We start from the raw sequence: 18184 nt of genomic DNA on the forward strand, positions 1-18184 counted from the left end.
AAAAAAAAAGGCATGGACACTGACATGGCCCCAGCATGCCCCAAAATGGGCTGAGGGGTCAGAGCAACTCTAGGGCCGCCCACCCTGACCCTTTGATGCTGGGCCTGCGTCCCCCACCAATGTTGAACCATCCCAGGGGGCCCAGGTTTGGCTCTGGATTTAGGGAGGACAGCTGGGTGACGGCAGAGGCCTCTAGCATCTTAGGACTTAGAAGAGCCTGCCCAGGGCCCACTTGGAGCCCACGTAGTCAGGGAGGGCTCCCAGGAGGTGGTGCGTCCCATGGTCTTGCAAGAAGAGGAAGGGAGGTGTCGTGCGTCTCTGTGAAACCCCCTGGGCAGACCCAGAGCTGCAAGGAACACAGGGCTGGGGCTGGAGGGACGGAGAGCATCTCCACAGACTCAGCACCTCCTCCGTCCCTAGGCTTGCAACTGTCACCAGTACCTGAAGGTCTCCAAGGATGTAATGAAGCAGCTTGTGTGGCTCAGCGGCCACCCAGAAGGCCCTAGCGGTACAGGTGAGTGTGCCTCGCTCAGGAGAGGGCTCCGTGGAGTCTGTGGGCAGTGGCCCAGCTGCTGCATGCTCCCAGGGCTAACCTCCGGGGACGGCCAGGGAGGTGCCGGTGCCAGGGTGGGGGTGTGGGGGTGGACAGTGCCCAGGGCTGGGACGAGGGCCACGGCCTCTGCTCCCCTCTGTGTGGTGTGCAGGCCACTGGTCCAGGAGACCGGGAAGCTCCAGCACTCAGGGCCCCCAGGATAGTGTCCCCCACTTTCTCTGCCGTGGGCCCTGCTCAGTCACCCTGCCCCACACGTGGAGCGCACCTGCACACGGACGCATATGTGTATCTTGCACATGAAGACACACACGCTCACTGGTACATGCGCTCTCACACGTGTGCCCGTGCACACTCGGTCACGTGCGCACAGATGAACGCACGCGGGCAGAGCGCACACGTTCACCTGCGTACACCTGCATCGCTGGCCTTGCCCAGTAGCGGTCTGAACGCAGGTGAGCCTGGGTGCACAGGAAGGAGGGCGAGCCCCGCTGTCCGCCCCCACCAGGGCAGGTCCTATTCAGGGGCCCGGCCTCAGTTTCCTTCCGTGGAGGGCGGGATGGGGTGGCTACAGAGGGCATCTTGGGGCAGCCGAAGGGGTGAGCTTGAGACCGGGGTGCCTCCGGGCCCCTCTGCACAGCTGGTGTTCCTCCAGCTGTTCTCACTGTCCTTCCCGCCTCCCTCGGAGATTTGGGGCCACCCACGTAGTGGTTGAGCTGTCACGACGGCCTGTGTCCGGCCCTGTGCAGCTCTCAGCTCTCCACAACATGGCCAGGACGTGCTGGAGGCTGGGGGGAGGGGCAGGGCACAAGCAGCGCCCCCCACAGGGCCCCCCCCGGCTCCAGCCCCGCCGAGCCCCCGACATCCCACCCAGAGGCTCACACTTGTCCTGGGCAGCACCCTCACGAGCTGGCAGGTAAGGGCTGGGGCCAGACAGGCTGTGGCGGAGCAGGGAGGCCAGACGGAGGTCATGGCCTCGCTGGGCTCCACGGGGGCGACAGGGCTGGTGTGGGCGCCTCGTCCATTCAGATCTGGCTGCAGTTAATCTGGAACCATCTGCAAAGAAATGTTTGCCAAGCAAATTACGAGGGTCAACGGGCCTGGGGGACGCTTCTCCCACCTGCTGGCCAGGGCTCCTCGGCCGTCGCCGCCTCCATCCCGCACTGGCCCCTGGCTGCTGCCGGCCTGGCCGTCACACCGTGCCCTCGGTGCGGGTGGGGCCCTCCCGCAGGGTCAGGAGGAGGCCGCCTCCCAGGGTCTCTCCCACACCCTGAGCTCCAGCGGTCCCTTGGGCCCCTGCCCGCCCACCGACCTGGTGCTGGCTGGTTGCGAAACTCCCTCCTTGGCAGTGGGCTTATCTGCTCATCGCCACCGACGGGCCGCCCCCACCCCCCCTGCCCGCCGGTTCTCAGGCCCCCAAGTTCCCTAATCGGCCGATCTTACGCCCAGAACATGGTTCCCAGGGACCTCTGAGCCCCAAGAACCTCCCAAGGTGTGAGTTCCCATGGGCTGGCGCCAAAGCTTCTTGGTCCCCTGCCCTTTGCCCTCTCTGCTGGGGGTGGGGGAAAGGCTGGGCACTTCAAGGTGCCCTGTGGGCGCTGGGGCTGCCAGTCTATCCTTAGAACAGACCCTGACATCCTTGATTGACAGGTGACGAGGCCGCCCAAATCGAGGATGAACGGGAGACAGGTGAGCCCTGGGAGCACCCACCAAGGACACAAGGGGCCCCGGCATCTGGACCCCCCCCAGGATGGGGCAGAGGGGACCACTCTGAGGGGCTGGTCCCTGTGCCCTGGGGGGTTGGGGGGCAGTGTCAGGGAGGGCTGGGAAGAGAGAGGGGTCAGTCACCTGTGATCCAGAGGTCCCTGGGTAGGGGAGGCAGGGTGGGGGGGTGGCTAGGGAAATGGAAGGAGGGGCCCCTGGAGAGAGTGGGGTGGGGGCCGCATGCCTAAGGGCGGGGGCTCAGGGTGGCTGCTCCGCCTGTCCAGGCTCAGCCCCAGAGGAGGCCCCTGGGGGCTGCACCTACGAGCCCTCTTGCCGCTGGCTGGAGGAGGAGGACCTGCAGAGCCGCGTGCCGGCCACACTGGGCGACGGCACCCGACTGCAGCTGTCGGGGGTCCCGGCAGGCGTGCTGCGGAGGCCGGGGCTGCGGCATTTCTACTGCTGCACGGGCTGCGGCAAAGTCTTCTGGGAGGGCTCCCACCTGGGCCGAGTCGCCGAGAACTTCCGAGAGGTTCTGGAAGGTGTCCCCGGCTCCCGCGAGCCGAGCAGAGCCCCCAGCCCAGCCAGCAGCCCCTCCTGAGGACTGGGCCCACGGCCCTGTGGCCTGCCTCACCCCTGGGGGCCCAGGCAGCCGGCAATAAAGTGGAAAAGCTGCACGGGTGGTGGCCGTGGACTCCCGCTGCTGGGTACCGTCTCACCCCATAGCCCCGAGCGCGCTCAGTCCCTCGCAGCCGTCCCGGGAAGACGGCGCTTTCCTCGCGGGCAGGAGGCTTGGACCCTGAGCCAAGAACTGCCCGGCGCTCAGCAAGGAGGCATTCGGGAGGCATGCCTGCAGGAGGAAACGGCCTGGGCAGAGGCGCGAGGGCCGCACCGGGGGGGGGCTCCCCAAGTCTGCTGGCGCTCAGCGGGGCTGGAGGGGTGCAGGACGGGTGGCTGGGCCCCATGTGCTGCGTGGTCCACCCACCTTGCTGTGGCGGTACGTGCCGGCCCCTGCACCACTCACTCCCCGCAGTGGGCCCGGGGCCCAGCCGGGCTGCCCTCGAGACCCTCCTGGCGCTTCAGACTCCAGTGAGCGCGGATGGGGGTCCTTCCTAGGCAACAGGCCCCGGCTGGGCCATGTTCCTACAGGGCCTCCTTCCTTCACGCAGGCTCAGGGCTGGGTGGCCTCCTCGCGTGAGCGAGACCAGCAGTCAGCACCGTGTTGGAGGGCCCCGAGCACATGTGCGTTTGAGCCTCCATCCTCCCAACGGCAGGAAGTAGCTGCTGCTGCCCCCACTCCCAAGGGAAACTAAGGCTCAGAGCCAGTGCCAACACCCAGAGGGCCCACAGGGCCGGGCGGTGGAGCCGGGTCGGGGCTCCTGCGAGCAGAGGGCCTGGGCACAGACCCGTCTTGCCCTCGCCTGCCTCCTCCTGGCTCACCCCCAGGAATGCACACCCACCCCGGCTCACATCCCTTTCCTGTCCTTCCTGCCCCGGGGCGGAAACCAGCTCAGATTTGCTGAGGAGCCAGGCGGAAGCCTCCGAGTGGCGGGGCCTGGGGGCGGGGGAGGGTGCCGCCTCTCCCCAGGGCGGGGCACACCTGCAGGCCCGCGGGGCACGGACGGTGCCATGCCGTCCCAGGCACTCACCCAGGGGCCTGCTGGGCCAGGGCGTCGCCCCACAGATGGAGAGAGGAAGGCCATCCCAGGGACGTGGGCTGCGTGCGAGGGCCAGCTCTGCCACCGAGCCAAAGGGGTGGGCAGGGGTGCCAGGGTGAGTGGGCGCCCACCAGGGCGGGGACCCTCTGCGCTGGGGTGCTGCTTCCAAGAGCAGGACCTCCAGCCGCACGTCCTGTCCTGGGACGGCAGCCCCGTCCACACTCCTTCCCCCCGTAGGGTTAAGAGGAAGCAGCCGGGGGTGCCGGCCCCGCTCCCCAGCCCAGCTGCATCCTGGAGACTCTTCTGTGACCCGAGGCCCTGGTGTCGCAGCCGGCCCTGGACAGACAGAGGCCGGAGCCAGGGAGAGGCCAGGACCACAGGCTCAGGGGGACGAGGCCCGTGTCCTTCCAGGCCCGCCAGGCAGGTCCGGCCCCAGCTCCGCTCTGCCCTTCCCCCTGCGCAGCCCTCTAGGGAGAGGAGAGGACAGCTGACTGGGACCTGGTCCTCACGCCACGCCCGCCCCATCCAGCTGGGCTTCCCGCCTCCCCACCCCTCTGCTGCCCAGACTGGCTGCGTTTGTCCGGGGACCCTCCGGGCTCACTCGCTCCCTGCCAGCCCATCCTAGGCCCCAGCCCCCACCCTGGTCCTGGCCCATCGGGAAGTGCCTTCCGTGCCCCGTGACCGCTTCAGGCCCCTTTCTGGGCTAGGGGTCAGACGCCAGGCCGACAGGGTGGGCTGTGGCCCCGGTGCCAGGCCTGCCGCTGCAGCGATTGTCTGCTGCAGTTCCTGCCCCGGGCGTCCTTCCTCCGCTCAGGCCGCCGCTGGCCCGGGGCTGAGTGTTTGTTATTTGATCTCTATCCTCTCGGCCCTTCTACCAGGTGTCTGGGCTGCTGGGAAGAAACACTCTCCTCTTTCCCACGCTCCCCGACACATTTTAATGAATTAGCTGGAAGCCCCGCCCCCACTGCCCGCCTGCCCGCTCACCCTCCCACCCCTGCCGAGCGCTTTAAGGTGGCCACGGGCCTTGGCCCAGCTCTGGCCATCGCCCCTTCCACACTGTCCTCTCCCGACCGCCCCTCCCAGACCTTCCCAGCCTTGGGGAAGGTCCCCAGAAGGAGGACCCCAGAAGGGATCTCCAGAAGGAGGTGCGAGCCCTCTCCAGCCCTGGACTCCATCCCACCATGGCCTTCCAGGGTGTCACCCCTGGGCCAGCTCCCAGGAGGACAGGGGTCCAGGCTTGCAGTCAGGGTTGGGTCTGTCCCCCCAGAGCCAGGTTGAGGGCTTCTCCCTCAGAGCCAGTGAGCCCCCTGCCTGTTTGTGGAAGTGACCACACCACCAAGGAATGCCACGCACATGGGAGGGGCTTCTCTGAGCCCCAGGACTGGGTCTGCAGGGATGAGCCTCCTCCCCCCGCAAGGCATTTGGAACAAACATCCTCCTTTTGGACATGTCCTTCAGCAAACATGGGCAAGTGCTTCCTGGAGCCCGTGCCCCACATGTCCCTCTCCCTGTCCTGTCCTTGAACAGGGCAGCTCCTGGCACATGGGGCGTGGACCCGAGCGACCCCAAGAAAAATTACCCTCAGCCGCGGTGGAGCAGAAGCCACGGGCCTTCCATCGGCTCCCCGTGGACAGGTGGACAGGGTGGCCATCACCCCAGCCCCACAAACGAGCAGCACGTTGAGGGGGAGGCCCAGGTGGTAGCCGGAGCTACACCTGTCTGACCCATGCTGCGAAGCAAGGGTGGGGCGGGCAGCGACCTCAGGCTACGCTCCTGTGGCCACTCCAGCCGCACCGTCCCTGCCAGGGGCACCGAGCTGACGATTTCATGGCTCGAGGTGGCGGCCGCGCGTTCCCACACTGAGCTCACAGGGGCCCTTTGTCTGACGCCCGCCAGGGGTGTCAATGGGACTTTTCTCCCAGGCTCTGCTCCCGGACCCAGCGGGGTCTCCAGATGCTCTTCTCCAGGCCAGGGGGCCTCAGCCCACCTGGGCTGGGGCTTCTCTGTGAACCTACCACCTTCTGGGGACGGCCCTGGGCACAGCCAGGCCCTGGCGGATACACAAAAACCACAGATGTGACTGGAAGGAGGTCCTGCCCTAGACATGTCCTCAGAGATCCCTCCCCTCCATGCTTTTCCAGGGAGCGGCAGGCAGGGGCGGGTTGCCCAACAGGTCATGGCCTTGCACAGGGTCACACCTCCCCACTCCAAGGGTCCCTGCCCAGAGGTGAACGTGGGTCTGGGTGCACAGAGCCCAGGACAGCCTCAGCTGGGCCTCCCTCCGAGCCATGCCTTGACTCTGGTGCTGGGGAGGTGGTCAGTTCAGCAGCCACTAATCCAGGCCCCCTTACTGCGCCCATGGACACGTCCCCACAGGATGAGTGGGGCAAAGGAGGGGCTCCCAATAGGGGCACCCACGGCCAGGCCACGCACAGCCCCGGGCTTACCCACCTGCATAGTGGAGAGCTCCTGGGGGTAGTGGGGTGGTTAGGTCTGAACAGAGCAGCTGGACCACCAGCCTCAGGAAGAGAAGAGCTAAGCAAGGGGCTCTGGCGGCCCTCCCCGGCCACTGGAAGGACCCCGAGGGAGTCAGCCAGGGTCAGGCCTGAGGTCTCGCCCAGTGTGTCCTTCGGTTTGGCTGCAACTCCTCCCAGGTCACGGAGCAAGGTGAGGGCTCACCCTGAGTCTCGAGGCCTGGGGGGCATGGGGCAGACACCCACCGAGCTCATCCCCAAACAAGGCCTAACAGGGTGGTCTTCCCTGCCGAGGCCCTGAGCTGCCTCCCCGGGAATTCCCAGCAGCCTCTGAAACAATCCCAGTCCCTGCCCCAGGCCTACTGCTCCGAGATTCATTCCTCCTTAATTTCCAACGACCACGGCAGAGCTCTGGACTGCTCAATCCTATCGAGGAAATGGGGCTGCAGTGTTCGAGTGTCAATAAAAGATGCATTTACTGTTTGGAAATGAGTCATTTCAGAGTTCTCTTTCAGAGCAGCATTGGCACCTTCCCTGGGGCTGCTCACCTGGCCAGGCCTTACCGGGCCCGTTCGTGCTGATGGGGGTGGCCCAGGAGAGCGCGGCAGGCCCCCACTGAGGAGCCCCACTGCCAAACCGCCCCCAGCCCTGGGCCTCCGCACCTACAGACCTGCTGCTTCTCCGGGCAGGGCGGAAGCCTCAGGGCCTGGCCCCTCGTGCCCCTCAAGTTAGGGAGCAAACTCGGGGTGACCCGGGCCGCCAGGGGAGCCGTCCTCGAGCGGGAGGGCCCCGCGTGGCAGAGGTCACAGGCCCGAGCTCTTCATGGGGGTGTCAGCCTCGTGGAAATGCGTCCCGCGGGCCGGGCTTGGCGGGTCTCGTCACCGCGAGCGCCCGGGGTGCTGGGAACGCTGAGGGTCCGTGGCCAGCGCTCCAGGAGAGCAGAGTGAGACCCGGGATCTCCACCCAGGCCCCCCGAGTCTGAAATGCCCGCGAAGACCCACCCAGGGGAGGTCGCCCTCGGGTCCCCTCGGGGTCGCGCTCGGCCCTGGGCCGGGCCTGATCTGTCCTCACAGGGAGCTTGGAATTCCCCGGGTGGCCGGAGGGAGAGTGGGCCGGACGACGGTAGAGACGCGGACTCCCCCCCCAACACACACACACACACACACACACACACACACACACACACACACACACACACACACACACACACACACACACACACACACACACACACACACACACACACACACACACACACACACACACACACACACACACACACACACACACACACACACACACACACACACACACACAGCCACCTGGCTCCAGCGCCCCCTGCCGCGCTGCACAACCCCCCCGACACGCCCCCGACACGCCCCGCCCCGGCACCGCCCCCACGCGGGCGCCGCCCAATCGGCGGGCCGCCGGCGCGCGCGTCACGGGCGCCCTATTGTTATGCAAATATAAAGGAGGTAAAAGTCGCCCAGGCGCGGCGGGCGGGTGGGCGAGTGCAGCGGCGCGTGGGGAGGCGCGTGGGGGCTGCGTGGGAGCCGCAGCCGGAGCGAGCAAGGACCGGGAGCGCGCGGCGCCGCCGCCCCGGCCCGGCCGGCCCCGCGAGCGCAGCGCCCGCCCCGGTCGCCCGCCCGCCGGGCGCGGCTGGATGTGGCGGGGGTCCCGCGGCGGCGGCCCCTGGCCCCCATTGCCCGGAGCGCCTAGCGGCGGCGTGCGGGGCCCAGGGGCGCCGCGCCCTCCATGCGCCGCGGCGCGCCCCGAGGCAGCCGGGGGCCCGCGCCGAAGCCGCCGCCCGCGCTGAGCCCCGGCCCGGCCTGCGGCCAGCGCCCGGCGGCAGCATGAGCCAGGCCGAGCTGTCCACCTGCTCGGCGCCGCAGACGCAGCGCATCTTCCAGGAGGCCGTGCGCAAGGGCAACACGCAGGAACTGCAGTCGCTGCTGCAGAACATGACCAACTGCGAGTTCAACGTGAACTCGTTCGGGCCCGAGGGCCAGACGGCGCTGCACCAGTCGGTCATCGACGGCAACCTGGAGCTCGTGAAGCTGCTGGTCAAGTTCGGCGCCGACATCCGCCTGGCCAACCGCGACGGCTGGAGCGCGCTGCACATCGCCGCGTTCGGCGGCCACCAGGACATCGTGCTCTATCTCATCACCAAGGCCAAGTACGCGGGCAGCGGCCGGTGATGCCGGCCCGGACCCCGACCCGCGCGCGGACCCCGCGCGTGTCCTCCCTGCTGTACCTTCCCTCCAACTACCTCGGTGTGCGCCCGGCCCTCGGCGCCCGCGGCCACCACAAGTCCGGCGCGCAAGTCGGTGCCCACGGGAGCCGCGCCCGCCCACCCGCGGCCCGGGGTCGGCGCCCCCCGCGGCCGCCGGGGACCGGCCGGAGCGCTTCCCACGGCCCCGCCCGCCGCCGCGCGGGTGGGGGCAGGGCGCGGGCTCCAGCCCCTTTGAAATTTGAGTCTCGCTACCAGCAAGTTCGGAATCCCGAGACACCGGATCCTCCGCTCAAAATGTTCTCCTGAAGGTGGAAGGACCCGTGGCCGACGCGCGACGGAGACGACGCTCTGCTCTTCCCGGGCTTCTAAACTATTTATCACGTGTGTGCATATTTGTGGGTTTTGTTTGTGCGCCTGAGTTTTCTGTTTGGAAAATATTTCGCGTGGTCAATGTGGTTATGGGGGGGAAGATGCATTTTTTTTTTCTAGTCTTAAAACTAAAAACTTGAGTCTGTCATTTCTTGGTTGCACTGAAATACCGCCCAGCCTGCTGGTTTCCCCGTGCTGCTCCGTCTCCCTCCGGCTTCTCTCCCTCACCTCTCTCCCCTCCTCCCCGCCCTCCCTTTCCTCCTCTCTCTCACACTCACACACACAAATCCGCGTGAGTTTTGGAAGCCCCCGGCCTCCCTCCGCCTTGTCCGGTGAGAGGCCACCATCCCCCAAGCCTGCCGGTTTGCAAAGCTTCCGCGGGAGCCTGGGTGCTCGGGTGTGGCGGTGATGGGGTGGTGGGGGTGGGGGTCAAGCCTTTTCTAGTGAGTTCTATTATAGTTAACAGTCGATTGCACACTTTTTTTAAAAAAGTAAATGGATTTGCCACGATTAAATGTCATAACATTTATGACAGAATATAAAATATTAACATATTTTAAGCCAAGTTTTAGGTGTATTTTTTGAATCTTGGTTATAGACCCAATTTTAAAGGGCGTTGTATCCAGCGTTGTGAGGGCAACTGTACCCATATTTATATTTTTATAAAATGCCTATAAGACTGTGAATCTCTTGTGCTAATTGCTGAGTGAGCTGAAGGGCCGCTTTGCCCCTCTTCAGCCTCCCGGAGCTTCAAGGACCCGATTCGAATCCGAAAATCCTGCCACGGGGGAGGGGCCGCCGGGAGGGGCCGCGCGAGGACCTAGGACGAAGGCGGTGCTTCTGCGTCACTTTCTGTCCCGAAAGGCGCCCTTCCTGGTTTCAGAGGTTCCAATTTTCTATGCAACCCCACACCCCTTGTTGTTTTGATCCTGAGAAATAAAAGGGAGGCTGAATTATTCAAATTTAAATGAGGCTTCCCCTGGGTAGAAGTGCTGCTGACCCTTCGTGCAAAAATGGGGAGCACTTGAGGACACAGGTGGGTGGAGGCCCTTTGTGCGTGGCTGGTCAGATTTGGGCAGTCATCTGTGGCTTTTTATAAAACTTTGTGTGAGAAGAATATATTGATAATGTCAGTGAAACAAGCAGACATTGAAACTGAGGCACAGATTACTCCAAAAGGAGTTTTTCTGTATATTTTTTCTAGATGCAAATACCTTTTTTAATTATGTTAATTAATGTTAAGACTTTCTAGGCTTACATGGAAGCTGTGTATGGGTCCCGGTGTGATCACTTCCAACTGGATGAAGTCTGCGGCACGTTCCTGAGTGTACGATATAGACTTGTAGCCCAGCGTGAAAAATTTATAAATAAATTTTTCATTGATCTTTTTATATTAAAAAAAAGTTTGTTGGTTCTTCTTGGGCTTGGCACCGGGACGAGGGTCAGGCGGCAACATGCTGTTTGCGGGTGACGGCTGTGCAGCGCTTGGCTTGTTTCCACCTGAAGACAGAGCCTGGTAAGCTGCCTCTTGGCTCAGCTCAAAGGCACCGCAGTGGCCACGCACAGGACTTGTGAGGGCCCGCCTGCCTGCTTCCAGCCATGGGAGTGGGGCACCTGAGGGCGCCCACAACCACTTCCTCTGCTCCCTGGCAAAGGCCTCCACGTGGAAAGTTCTACTTGAAGCTCTTCCCGCCCTTCCCCCTCCCAAAGCCAGCCTGAGATGCCAAGGGTCTTAGGAGGGATCAGGCCCCCCTTAGGAGGGATCAGGCCCCTCTAGCTCCCTGCTACTGTGGGTTTCTGCTGGACCACCTGCTGCACAGAAAGGGTATCTTTTAAATTTTGGGGAACTTCTGATGAGTAAGAGACCCCTTCCTCTGCTCCGGTCCCTGGTGGTGCCTGGGAGATGAGGCAGCCACTCCCCCAGGGCGCAGACCCCGAGTTCAACTCTGGGTCCACCCTGGAAGCTTGCATGGGAGAGGGTGCAGGGGAGGACATCCCCCAGGGGCAAGAGTAGCCCGCCCAGAGGAGACGGAAGGAAGAAAGACGGGGGTCTTAGGAGGGATCAGGCCCCCCTTAGGAGACGGAAGGAAGTTCTAACTTTACTGGGACTCGAGAGTTACAAGATAACTTTCTCCTGTAAAGCTTCCAGAGCCCCTGTGAGAAGCCTGAGGGTGGCAGCTTCCCCTCAGGGGGGCGCAGCTACATTTTGTCCCAAGACAGACGCATTGCCCTTACCCTGTTCCTACTTTGCATCTCCAACTCTGTTCTGCCCTGAGGATTTTCCGAGTGAATTTTCAGTTGGTTACACAAGCATTTACTGACCCCCAGCTGGCCCACTAGGTGGACCAGCTCCCTCGTTAGACGGCACAGAGGTGAGTGGAATATTTGATGCAAATGAGGCCCCAGGGGAAGGCCTGACCTGAGCCTTCAGGGGGAGTGGTTGAGGGTGCTGGGGGTGCCTGGCCCCAAAGGAGGAGGTGTTAGAACTTGGACGCTGTTGGGGTATAAGGCCTGGGCACTACCTGGACCCCAGGTGGGCCGGACCTCGTCTCCACGTCCCACCCCAGGCACTCGCGCAGGAGAGGGGGTCAAAGCTATAAACAGATGAGCAGAGGGTGCAGGCTCCCACTCTGGGACCCCTGTCACCCGGGAGTCCCCACCACCCCGCCTCAGGCAGGTCTTCAGGGGTGGGAACAGCTCTTCGAGCCTTTTTGTGGCCAGGGAGAGAAAGAAGGCACAGCTGACCCTCCCCGGGGCTGGGCCTCTGGAACCCCTGGAGTGGCTGCCATGGAGAAAGCAGACCAAATGGGCAAGGGCAGGGCCCGCCCCACTCCCCCCCACCTCCCACCCCCCTGGCCAGGAGTGTTGGCAGCTCCTGTCCAACTGTCCATCTCTCTGACCTGACCCTGGCCGGACGCAGGAAGTGTTTACTGTTGGAAGGGATGCCAGAGGGAGACCAGGAAATGCAGGAAAATGCTCAGCCAGAAAGAGTGATGTCCAAAGCCAGCAGGCGTGGGAGCCAGGACACAGCCGGCCAGAGCGAAGGGCCAAAGCGACGGGTTCGGAGGAGGAGAGGGAAGGGGCTGCCTTCCGGGCTCTGTCCCTCAAAGGCCCTGGCTCAGCGCAGGGAGGCACAGCCCCGGTCGCACACAGGCACAGGGACGCGGCCCTGCAGTTCTGACCTTCGGAAGGCCAAGTACCTCCTGACGTCGCAGTGGAGCCTGCGGAGAGGAGGCCGGCGTCCACCCGGGCCTTGAGGACAGGAAAGGAGGCGCTGCGTGCAACTGGGAAACAAAGCCTGAGGCCGCGGAGCCTGCGGGTGCAGGCCCTGGGAAGTATGGGAATCACCGACGGCTCCTCTCCTCCCGAGGCCTCCAGCGCAGCCCCTCCCGGGGCTCCGGGGTCTCGGGGAGGCCGCCCTCCCCCACCACTCCGCCTCGGCAGGCCTGGGCTCCCCGCTCGCCGCCAACACGCCCCTCCCTCTGCCCGGCGCATTCTTCTGCTTGGCTGTACGTCGGACTGTCCCTCGGCGCGTCCGTCTGTCGGTCTTTCTTCTCTCGCCCCCTCCAAAGCCGCGGGCCCCATTCATCCTCGAGGCCTCTGCCCTTTCCTGCGAGCGGGTTCCGCTCGGCGAGCAGCTGCTATGCTAATGAGAAGGGGGTGGGGGGCGGCGGGGGATCGGCGGGGGAGGGGGGACGAGGTGGGGGCACCCGCAGGGGGAAACCAGCGTCGGGAGGCCGGGGGCTCGGCAGTGGGGGCCCGACCGAGAGAGGGGAGGGACGGGCGCTCACAGAGGCCCGATCTCTGCATTCAGAACCGGCGGGGGCCACTCGCGGGCGCTGGGAAAGGGCGCCGCCCCCGCCGCCCCCGCCCCGCGCACCCACTCGCCGAGCGAGGGGTGCGAGGAGTAGAGACCAGCTGTCATCTCTGTTCTGGGGTCGCGGCCTGGAGGGCGGCTCGTTCCGGAGGCCGCCCACCCCCTCCCCGCCCACCAGACGCCGCTGCGCGTGGGGCTTGGGTGCGCCCCGCGCGGGCTGGGGGTCTGAGCCGGAGACGGAGGGCCGGACACCCCCGCAGCCCCCCGGCCTGGGTGATTGGACGCTGGGGCGGGCGCGTGCTGCCCCCCTCCCGGGGGCGGCGCCCGAGGACCCTGGGCCTCGGCGAGACGGGGGAGGGGTGGAGGCGGCCCGAGCTGGACACGGGGACCCTGACCGCCGCCCACCCGGCGTCCTAGGGGCGACGAGGGATGAGGACGAGGGCCCCCGAAACATGGCTCTCGGAGCCCGGGACGCCCCCCGCCTTGGGCGGGACTCCCACGAACGGGCACGGCGAGCAGCGCCCGATGGCAGGGTTCGGACCCGGGCGAGGACGCCAGCCCAGCACCGCGCGGTGCGGGCTGTGCTGCCACCCTGCGGAGGCAGCGAGCACTGCGCCCTGGGGCCCGGGGGCCCGGGCGGCGAGACCCCCGCCCGCCCTTCGCTGAGCGCAGGCGCCCGCACCCCCCACCCCCGCCGCCGCCGCCTGCTGCGGACCCGGGCCTACTGGTGGCGCCGCCCCGCACCAGCCTCGCGTGCCTGGAGCCCGCGACCTCGTCCCCTGAAAGGTGGCCGGGGCCCTTGGGGGGTCGGCCGCGGGGCGCCGGGGCCGCGGCGCGAGGGGTTGGGGGTAGGGAGCCGAAGGCCTTTCGGATGGGGGCGCTCGGGCCCAGCTCGGGCCGAGAAACTGGGTCCGCTTCACGCGGTGGCCGTCCCGTGCGAGGCGGGGCGAAGGTGCGCGCTGCGCAGAGGAAAGCGCCGGAAAGGCTGAGAGCAAGTCAGGTGGGCCCAGGTCTCGCTCGGGCGACCACGGGAGAGAACGTCCAGCAGAGCCTGGTCGGCCTAGGCTACAGTGACAACACCGGCAATCTGTGGGGCTTGGGGGAGGGGGCAGGGCCAGAACTGGGGTCACCTTGCAGAAGGGCGGCCACAGAGGCCCGCTGCCCGGCAGGAGGGCCCTGGAGAGGGTGGGCGTGTCCCTGGAAGGGGCAGCTGTGTTGAACCTGTTGACTGGCATTAAACATGCACAACGTAGGAGCCGTGAGCTGAGTTTTCTTCCGGATCTTACCGAGGACTGTAGCCTGGGAGACAGCTTCTCAGTAGCTCTGAGGGGCTGCTCTGAAGAGGTGGGGGAGCGGCCAGGATCTGTGTGGTCTGGGCCAGGGGGTGTGTGCAGCCAAGCACACATCTCGGTAGAAGGTAACTGCTAGTCACGGGGAAGGGGTATTTCCATTAATGATTTTAGCCCTTTTTTGCTGTGTATGGAAAGAGGCAGGAATCCGGTTCACTAAAATTTTTCCTGAAATCTATCTAACTCTCTAAGGGACCTGTTTTCCCAAATCACAGAGTGCCTCGTCCCGTCTTCCCCCCGAACCCCTTTCAGGGTGCACTGTAGGTCGGCGACGGCAGTGGCCGATGACTTAAGATCTTTGTAGAGCTGGCCAGTGGGCCACATTCTTGGTTTTACAACCCATAGTGGCTCCTGGCTTCTGCAGGCCCCGGAAGTAGAACCAAACCAGGGCCTGGGGAAGTGACCCCGTCACGGTCTTCGTGGAGCGATTGGCCGTGGTGCAGTATTCTCCCATTTGGTCAAAAGGGGAAGGGAGGACGTTTCAGGGCCCCGGAGTCACAAAGAGTGGGTGGTCAGCAGGACACAGGATGTGTCACAGCCCTGTGGACATGGCCACCATGTGAGTCACTTCAAGACACAGACCACGTCCGTCAGAACCATCAGGGCCAGCAGTGGGGTGCTTCCAGAGCACCCCACAGAGCCTGGAGCCTCAGCAGAGGGTGGCGGGCAAGGCTTTGATGGTCAGGTGAGGCTGGCATTGGAATTGCAGAGTCTGCCAGCAGTCTCCCCACCCCATCCCCCATTCCACAGGAAGTGTCTGTGTTGGGCATAAGCAAGGAAAGGACTTCTCTCTCTGTCTGAACTCTTGGCCGGCTCAGAGGTGGGGCCTGGAGACCAGGTTTACCCCCAGTACGTGTCCCGCCAGTGGATAAAATCCACCTCTGCCTCCTTGTTGGTACCCTATGGACAAGAACCCCCAAGGGAGCCCAACCCAAATTGTCCCATAAACTTTCCAGAGACATATGACAATATACAGAACAGTAGCCTGTAAGCAAGATGGAATGTATTTCTCATCACTGAAGTTAGAACAGGTGGTCCGGGGCTGGTGTGTGGCATTAGGATACAGGCTGTTATTCTGCTGGGTGGACCTTTCATTCACATGGCTCAAAATGGCAGCCCATGTCCAGCCATCAAGTCTACATTCCAGCCAACAGTGAGGAGGAAGAGGTGAACTAGGGCCTGGGCCCCCTCCCTCCAGGACACTTCCTAGAAGTCTGTTTTTGCCAAATCTACTCACATCCCATTGGCTAAAACATAGCCACATGCCCAACCTCATTGCAAGGGAGGCTGGGAAATGTAGTCTTTATTCAGTGATGTGCCCAGCTTAAAATGGGGCCATAGACGAAGAAGAGCTGCAGATTTGGGAGTGGTCTGTCCCTGCCCAGGCGACAGCAGCATCCAGGCCGCGTGGTCAGGCAGAGTTGTCTGTGTCTTACGCTCTGCCTTGCTTTCCCTGACGGGAATACACTCTACACTCTAACGTTAGAGGTTTGTGCTGAAGAACTTTCTAAGGATTAAAACTGTCCAGCAATGGACTGAAAAGGATGAAAAGCGGAAGCACACCTGGGTGCTTGTTTGCGCTGAGATTTACACCTCCCAGACCTGACCGATTATACGTGCACAGCCCCACGAGAAACACGACGGGGGGAGCACAGCCCGTCTGTGTAGTGATGGGTCCAGCAGACATGCTGCTGTGCCCTAGGAGCCCCAGAGCCATTCTCCACGGGAAACGATGCTGCAGGTTAGGTGAACAAGGCCCTGCCGTGTGGCCGTCAGGAAACGGAGGGCCCAGGAAGCACTTGGGACACCCCTGCTCCCTGCACGAGGCGAGAGCAGGACTCGGTACAGAGGAGAGCCAGCCTTTCCCCCTCTGCTCCCCGTTCCCTGTTCTCCAACCTCCCTCTCCCTTATCTCGGAGCAAAGTAATAAGTAACCCAGGACTTGGAATTCTCAAGGTTATTTTGTCAATAAAGTTCTCCTTCTCGAGTGTCCCAAGATGTCTTTTGGGGCATGGCTTCTTTTCGTTTTAATCAAGGTCAAAAGAAAATGATTAGGTTTATCATTCATATTCCTAAAAATCAACTTTACTGCAGTATAATTTATATACAATAAAATGCAGCCACTTAGAGTGTGATGAGTATGGACTGGTGTGTATGCCCACAGAACCCACACCATAACCAAAGCATACAACATTTCCATCAGCCCCCAAAGTTCTTCCACACCGCGACTCAGCTGGCTCCTCTCGCCCCCCAGTCCTGGGTCACCGCCGACCGCTCTATCACCACAGGTCATAGGATTATCTATAAAAGGACTGGTGTGGTTTGCACTTCCTGGCTTCTGGCCCTCAGTGCCAGACTCACCCATGTGGTTGCAGTAACTTTGTGGGGGAGGGGGAGGTCTTTTTTTTTCTGGGTTTTTTTTTTCCCCACTAGAAAAATCTGGCTGGTACCACACAAAACACAGGATAGTTTCCACTGGTAGTTTTTCAGTCGACAGAATTATCCTCAGTAAATGTGCTGGCAGCACACGGTACCTCAGAGAGCCCAGGGGAAGGGGAGCACAGGCCCACCCCTTACCTTTCCAAAACACTCCATTCCCTTCTCCTGGGCACTGATCCTTAAGGACTGGGACTCTGACCCCAGAGTGTCTTTAGAAAATCATCTTATCAAATTAACGTTTAGAAAATGAAACTTTAGGGACTTCCCTGGTGGTGCAGTGGTTAAGAATCTGCCTGCCAATGCACGGGACACGGGTTCGAGCCCTGGTCCGGGAAGATCCCACATGCCGCGGAGCAACTAAGCCCATGCGCCACAACTACTGAGCCTGCGCTCTAGAGCCCGCGAGCCACAACTACTGAGCCTGCGTGCCACAACTACTGAAGCCCATGCACCACAACTACTGAAGCCCGTGTGCCTAGAGCCTGTGCTCCGCAACAAGAGAAGCCACTGCAGTGAGAAGCCCGCACACCACAACGAAGACTAGCCCCTGCTCGCCGCAACTAGAGAAAGCCCATGTGCAGCAATGAAGACCCAACGCAGCCAAAAATAAATAAATTTATAGGAAAAGAAAAAACAGAGTTTCCACATAACGTAGCATATGTATTACTCTTTTCCAAGCTTAGGTGTACACCCAAGAGATATTAAAACATACATCCAGGGACTTCCCTGGTGGTCCAGTGCAAGGGGCCTGGGTCCTATCCCTGGTCGGGGAACTAGATCCCACATGCAGGCCGCTACTAAGAGCCTGCATACCGCAACTAAAGATTCCTCATGCCACAACTTAACATGCTGCAACGAAGATCCCACGTGCTGCAACTAAGACCCAGCACAGCCAAACTAAATAGATATTTAAAAAAAAATACATCCACACAAAAAAAATGTATGCAGGGACTTCCCTGGCAGTCCAGCGGTTAAGACTTCACCTTCCACTGGAGGGGGCATGGGGTCCATCCCTGGTCAGGGAACTAAGATCCTGCATGCTGCACAGTGCGGCCAAAAAACAAAAAAGTTGCTTCCAAATTTCATAGCAACATTATTCATAATAGCCAGAAAGTAGTAACAACTCAAATGTCCATCAGCTGATGAAGATACAAACAAAATATGGGATATATATGCAATGGAATATTATTCAGCCATAAAAAGGAATGAAATACTGATATTACTTGAAAATTAACCTTGAAAACATTATGTTAAGTAAAAGCTGCCAGACACAAAGGGACAAATATTGTACATGACCCAGTTATGAGCTGCCTAGGGCAGGGGGCGGGGTTGGTAAGAATAATGGGGAAGCACAGGGTTTCTTTCTGATGTGACAAAAGTGTTCTAAAATTAGATTATAGAGATGGTTGCACGACTTTGTGAATGTACTAAAAACCACTGAATTGTGCGCACTGTATGGTATGTGAATTATATCTCAATTTTTGAAAGCTCTTTAAAATAAAAATAGCTTTTTATAACTGTGTAGTTATAATCTGCAATTTGTAATGCAGATTTTAACAAGTACAGAGAAGAGCTAAAAAGGGCACTTGAGGCTT

The 18184-nt window shown here is 62.0% G+C and overlaps 2 protein-coding genes across 9 annotated transcripts in view; both read left to right on the forward strand.

Moving 5' to 3' along the window:
• Positions 1-2928, forward strand: part of EXD3 (exonuclease 3'-5' domain containing 3) — a 77282-nt gene extending 74354 nt beyond the window's left edge. For 7 of the 8 annotated variants that reach the window (XM_030838154.2, XM_030838155.2, XM_060300080.1 and 4 more), the window contains 3 exons: positions 421-514; positions 2201-2239; positions 2539-2928. In XM_030838154.2, coding sequence (XP_030694014.2) covers positions 421-514; positions 2201-2239; positions 2539-2852 — 447 coding nt within the window. In that variant the 3' untranslated portion in view covers positions 2853-2928. Of the gene's footprint in view, positions 1-420; positions 515-704; positions 2043-2200; positions 2240-2538 lie in introns of all 8 variants that reach the window. The other variant, XR_009564202.1, reaches the window with a different exon arrangement.
• Positions 2929-8189: 5261 nt separating this feature from the next.
• On the forward strand, positions 8190-8731 carry NRARP (NOTCH regulated ankyrin repeat protein). The gene has a single exon (XM_060299898.1). It carries the CDS (start codon positions 8237-8239, stop codon positions 8579-8581), a length of 345 nt encoding a protein of 114 aa, XP_060155881.1. The 5' UTR covers positions 8190-8236; the 3' UTR covers positions 8582-8731.
• The last annotated feature ends 9453 nt before the right edge of the window (positions 8732-18184 follow it).

Source organism: Globicephala melas, chromosome 6 (assembly GCF_963455315.2).
Source record: "Globicephala melas chromosome 6, mGloMel1.2, whole genome shotgun sequence".
NCBI lineage: Eukaryota > Metazoa > Chordata > Mammalia > Artiodactyla > Delphinidae > Globicephala > Globicephala melas.

Bases quoted from the DNA above. Each gene is read 5' to 3' on its own strand.
- NRARP (XM_060299898.1), top strand. From the start codon at position 8,237: ATGAGCCAGGCCGAGCTGTCCACCTGCTCGGCGCCGCAGACGCAGCGC.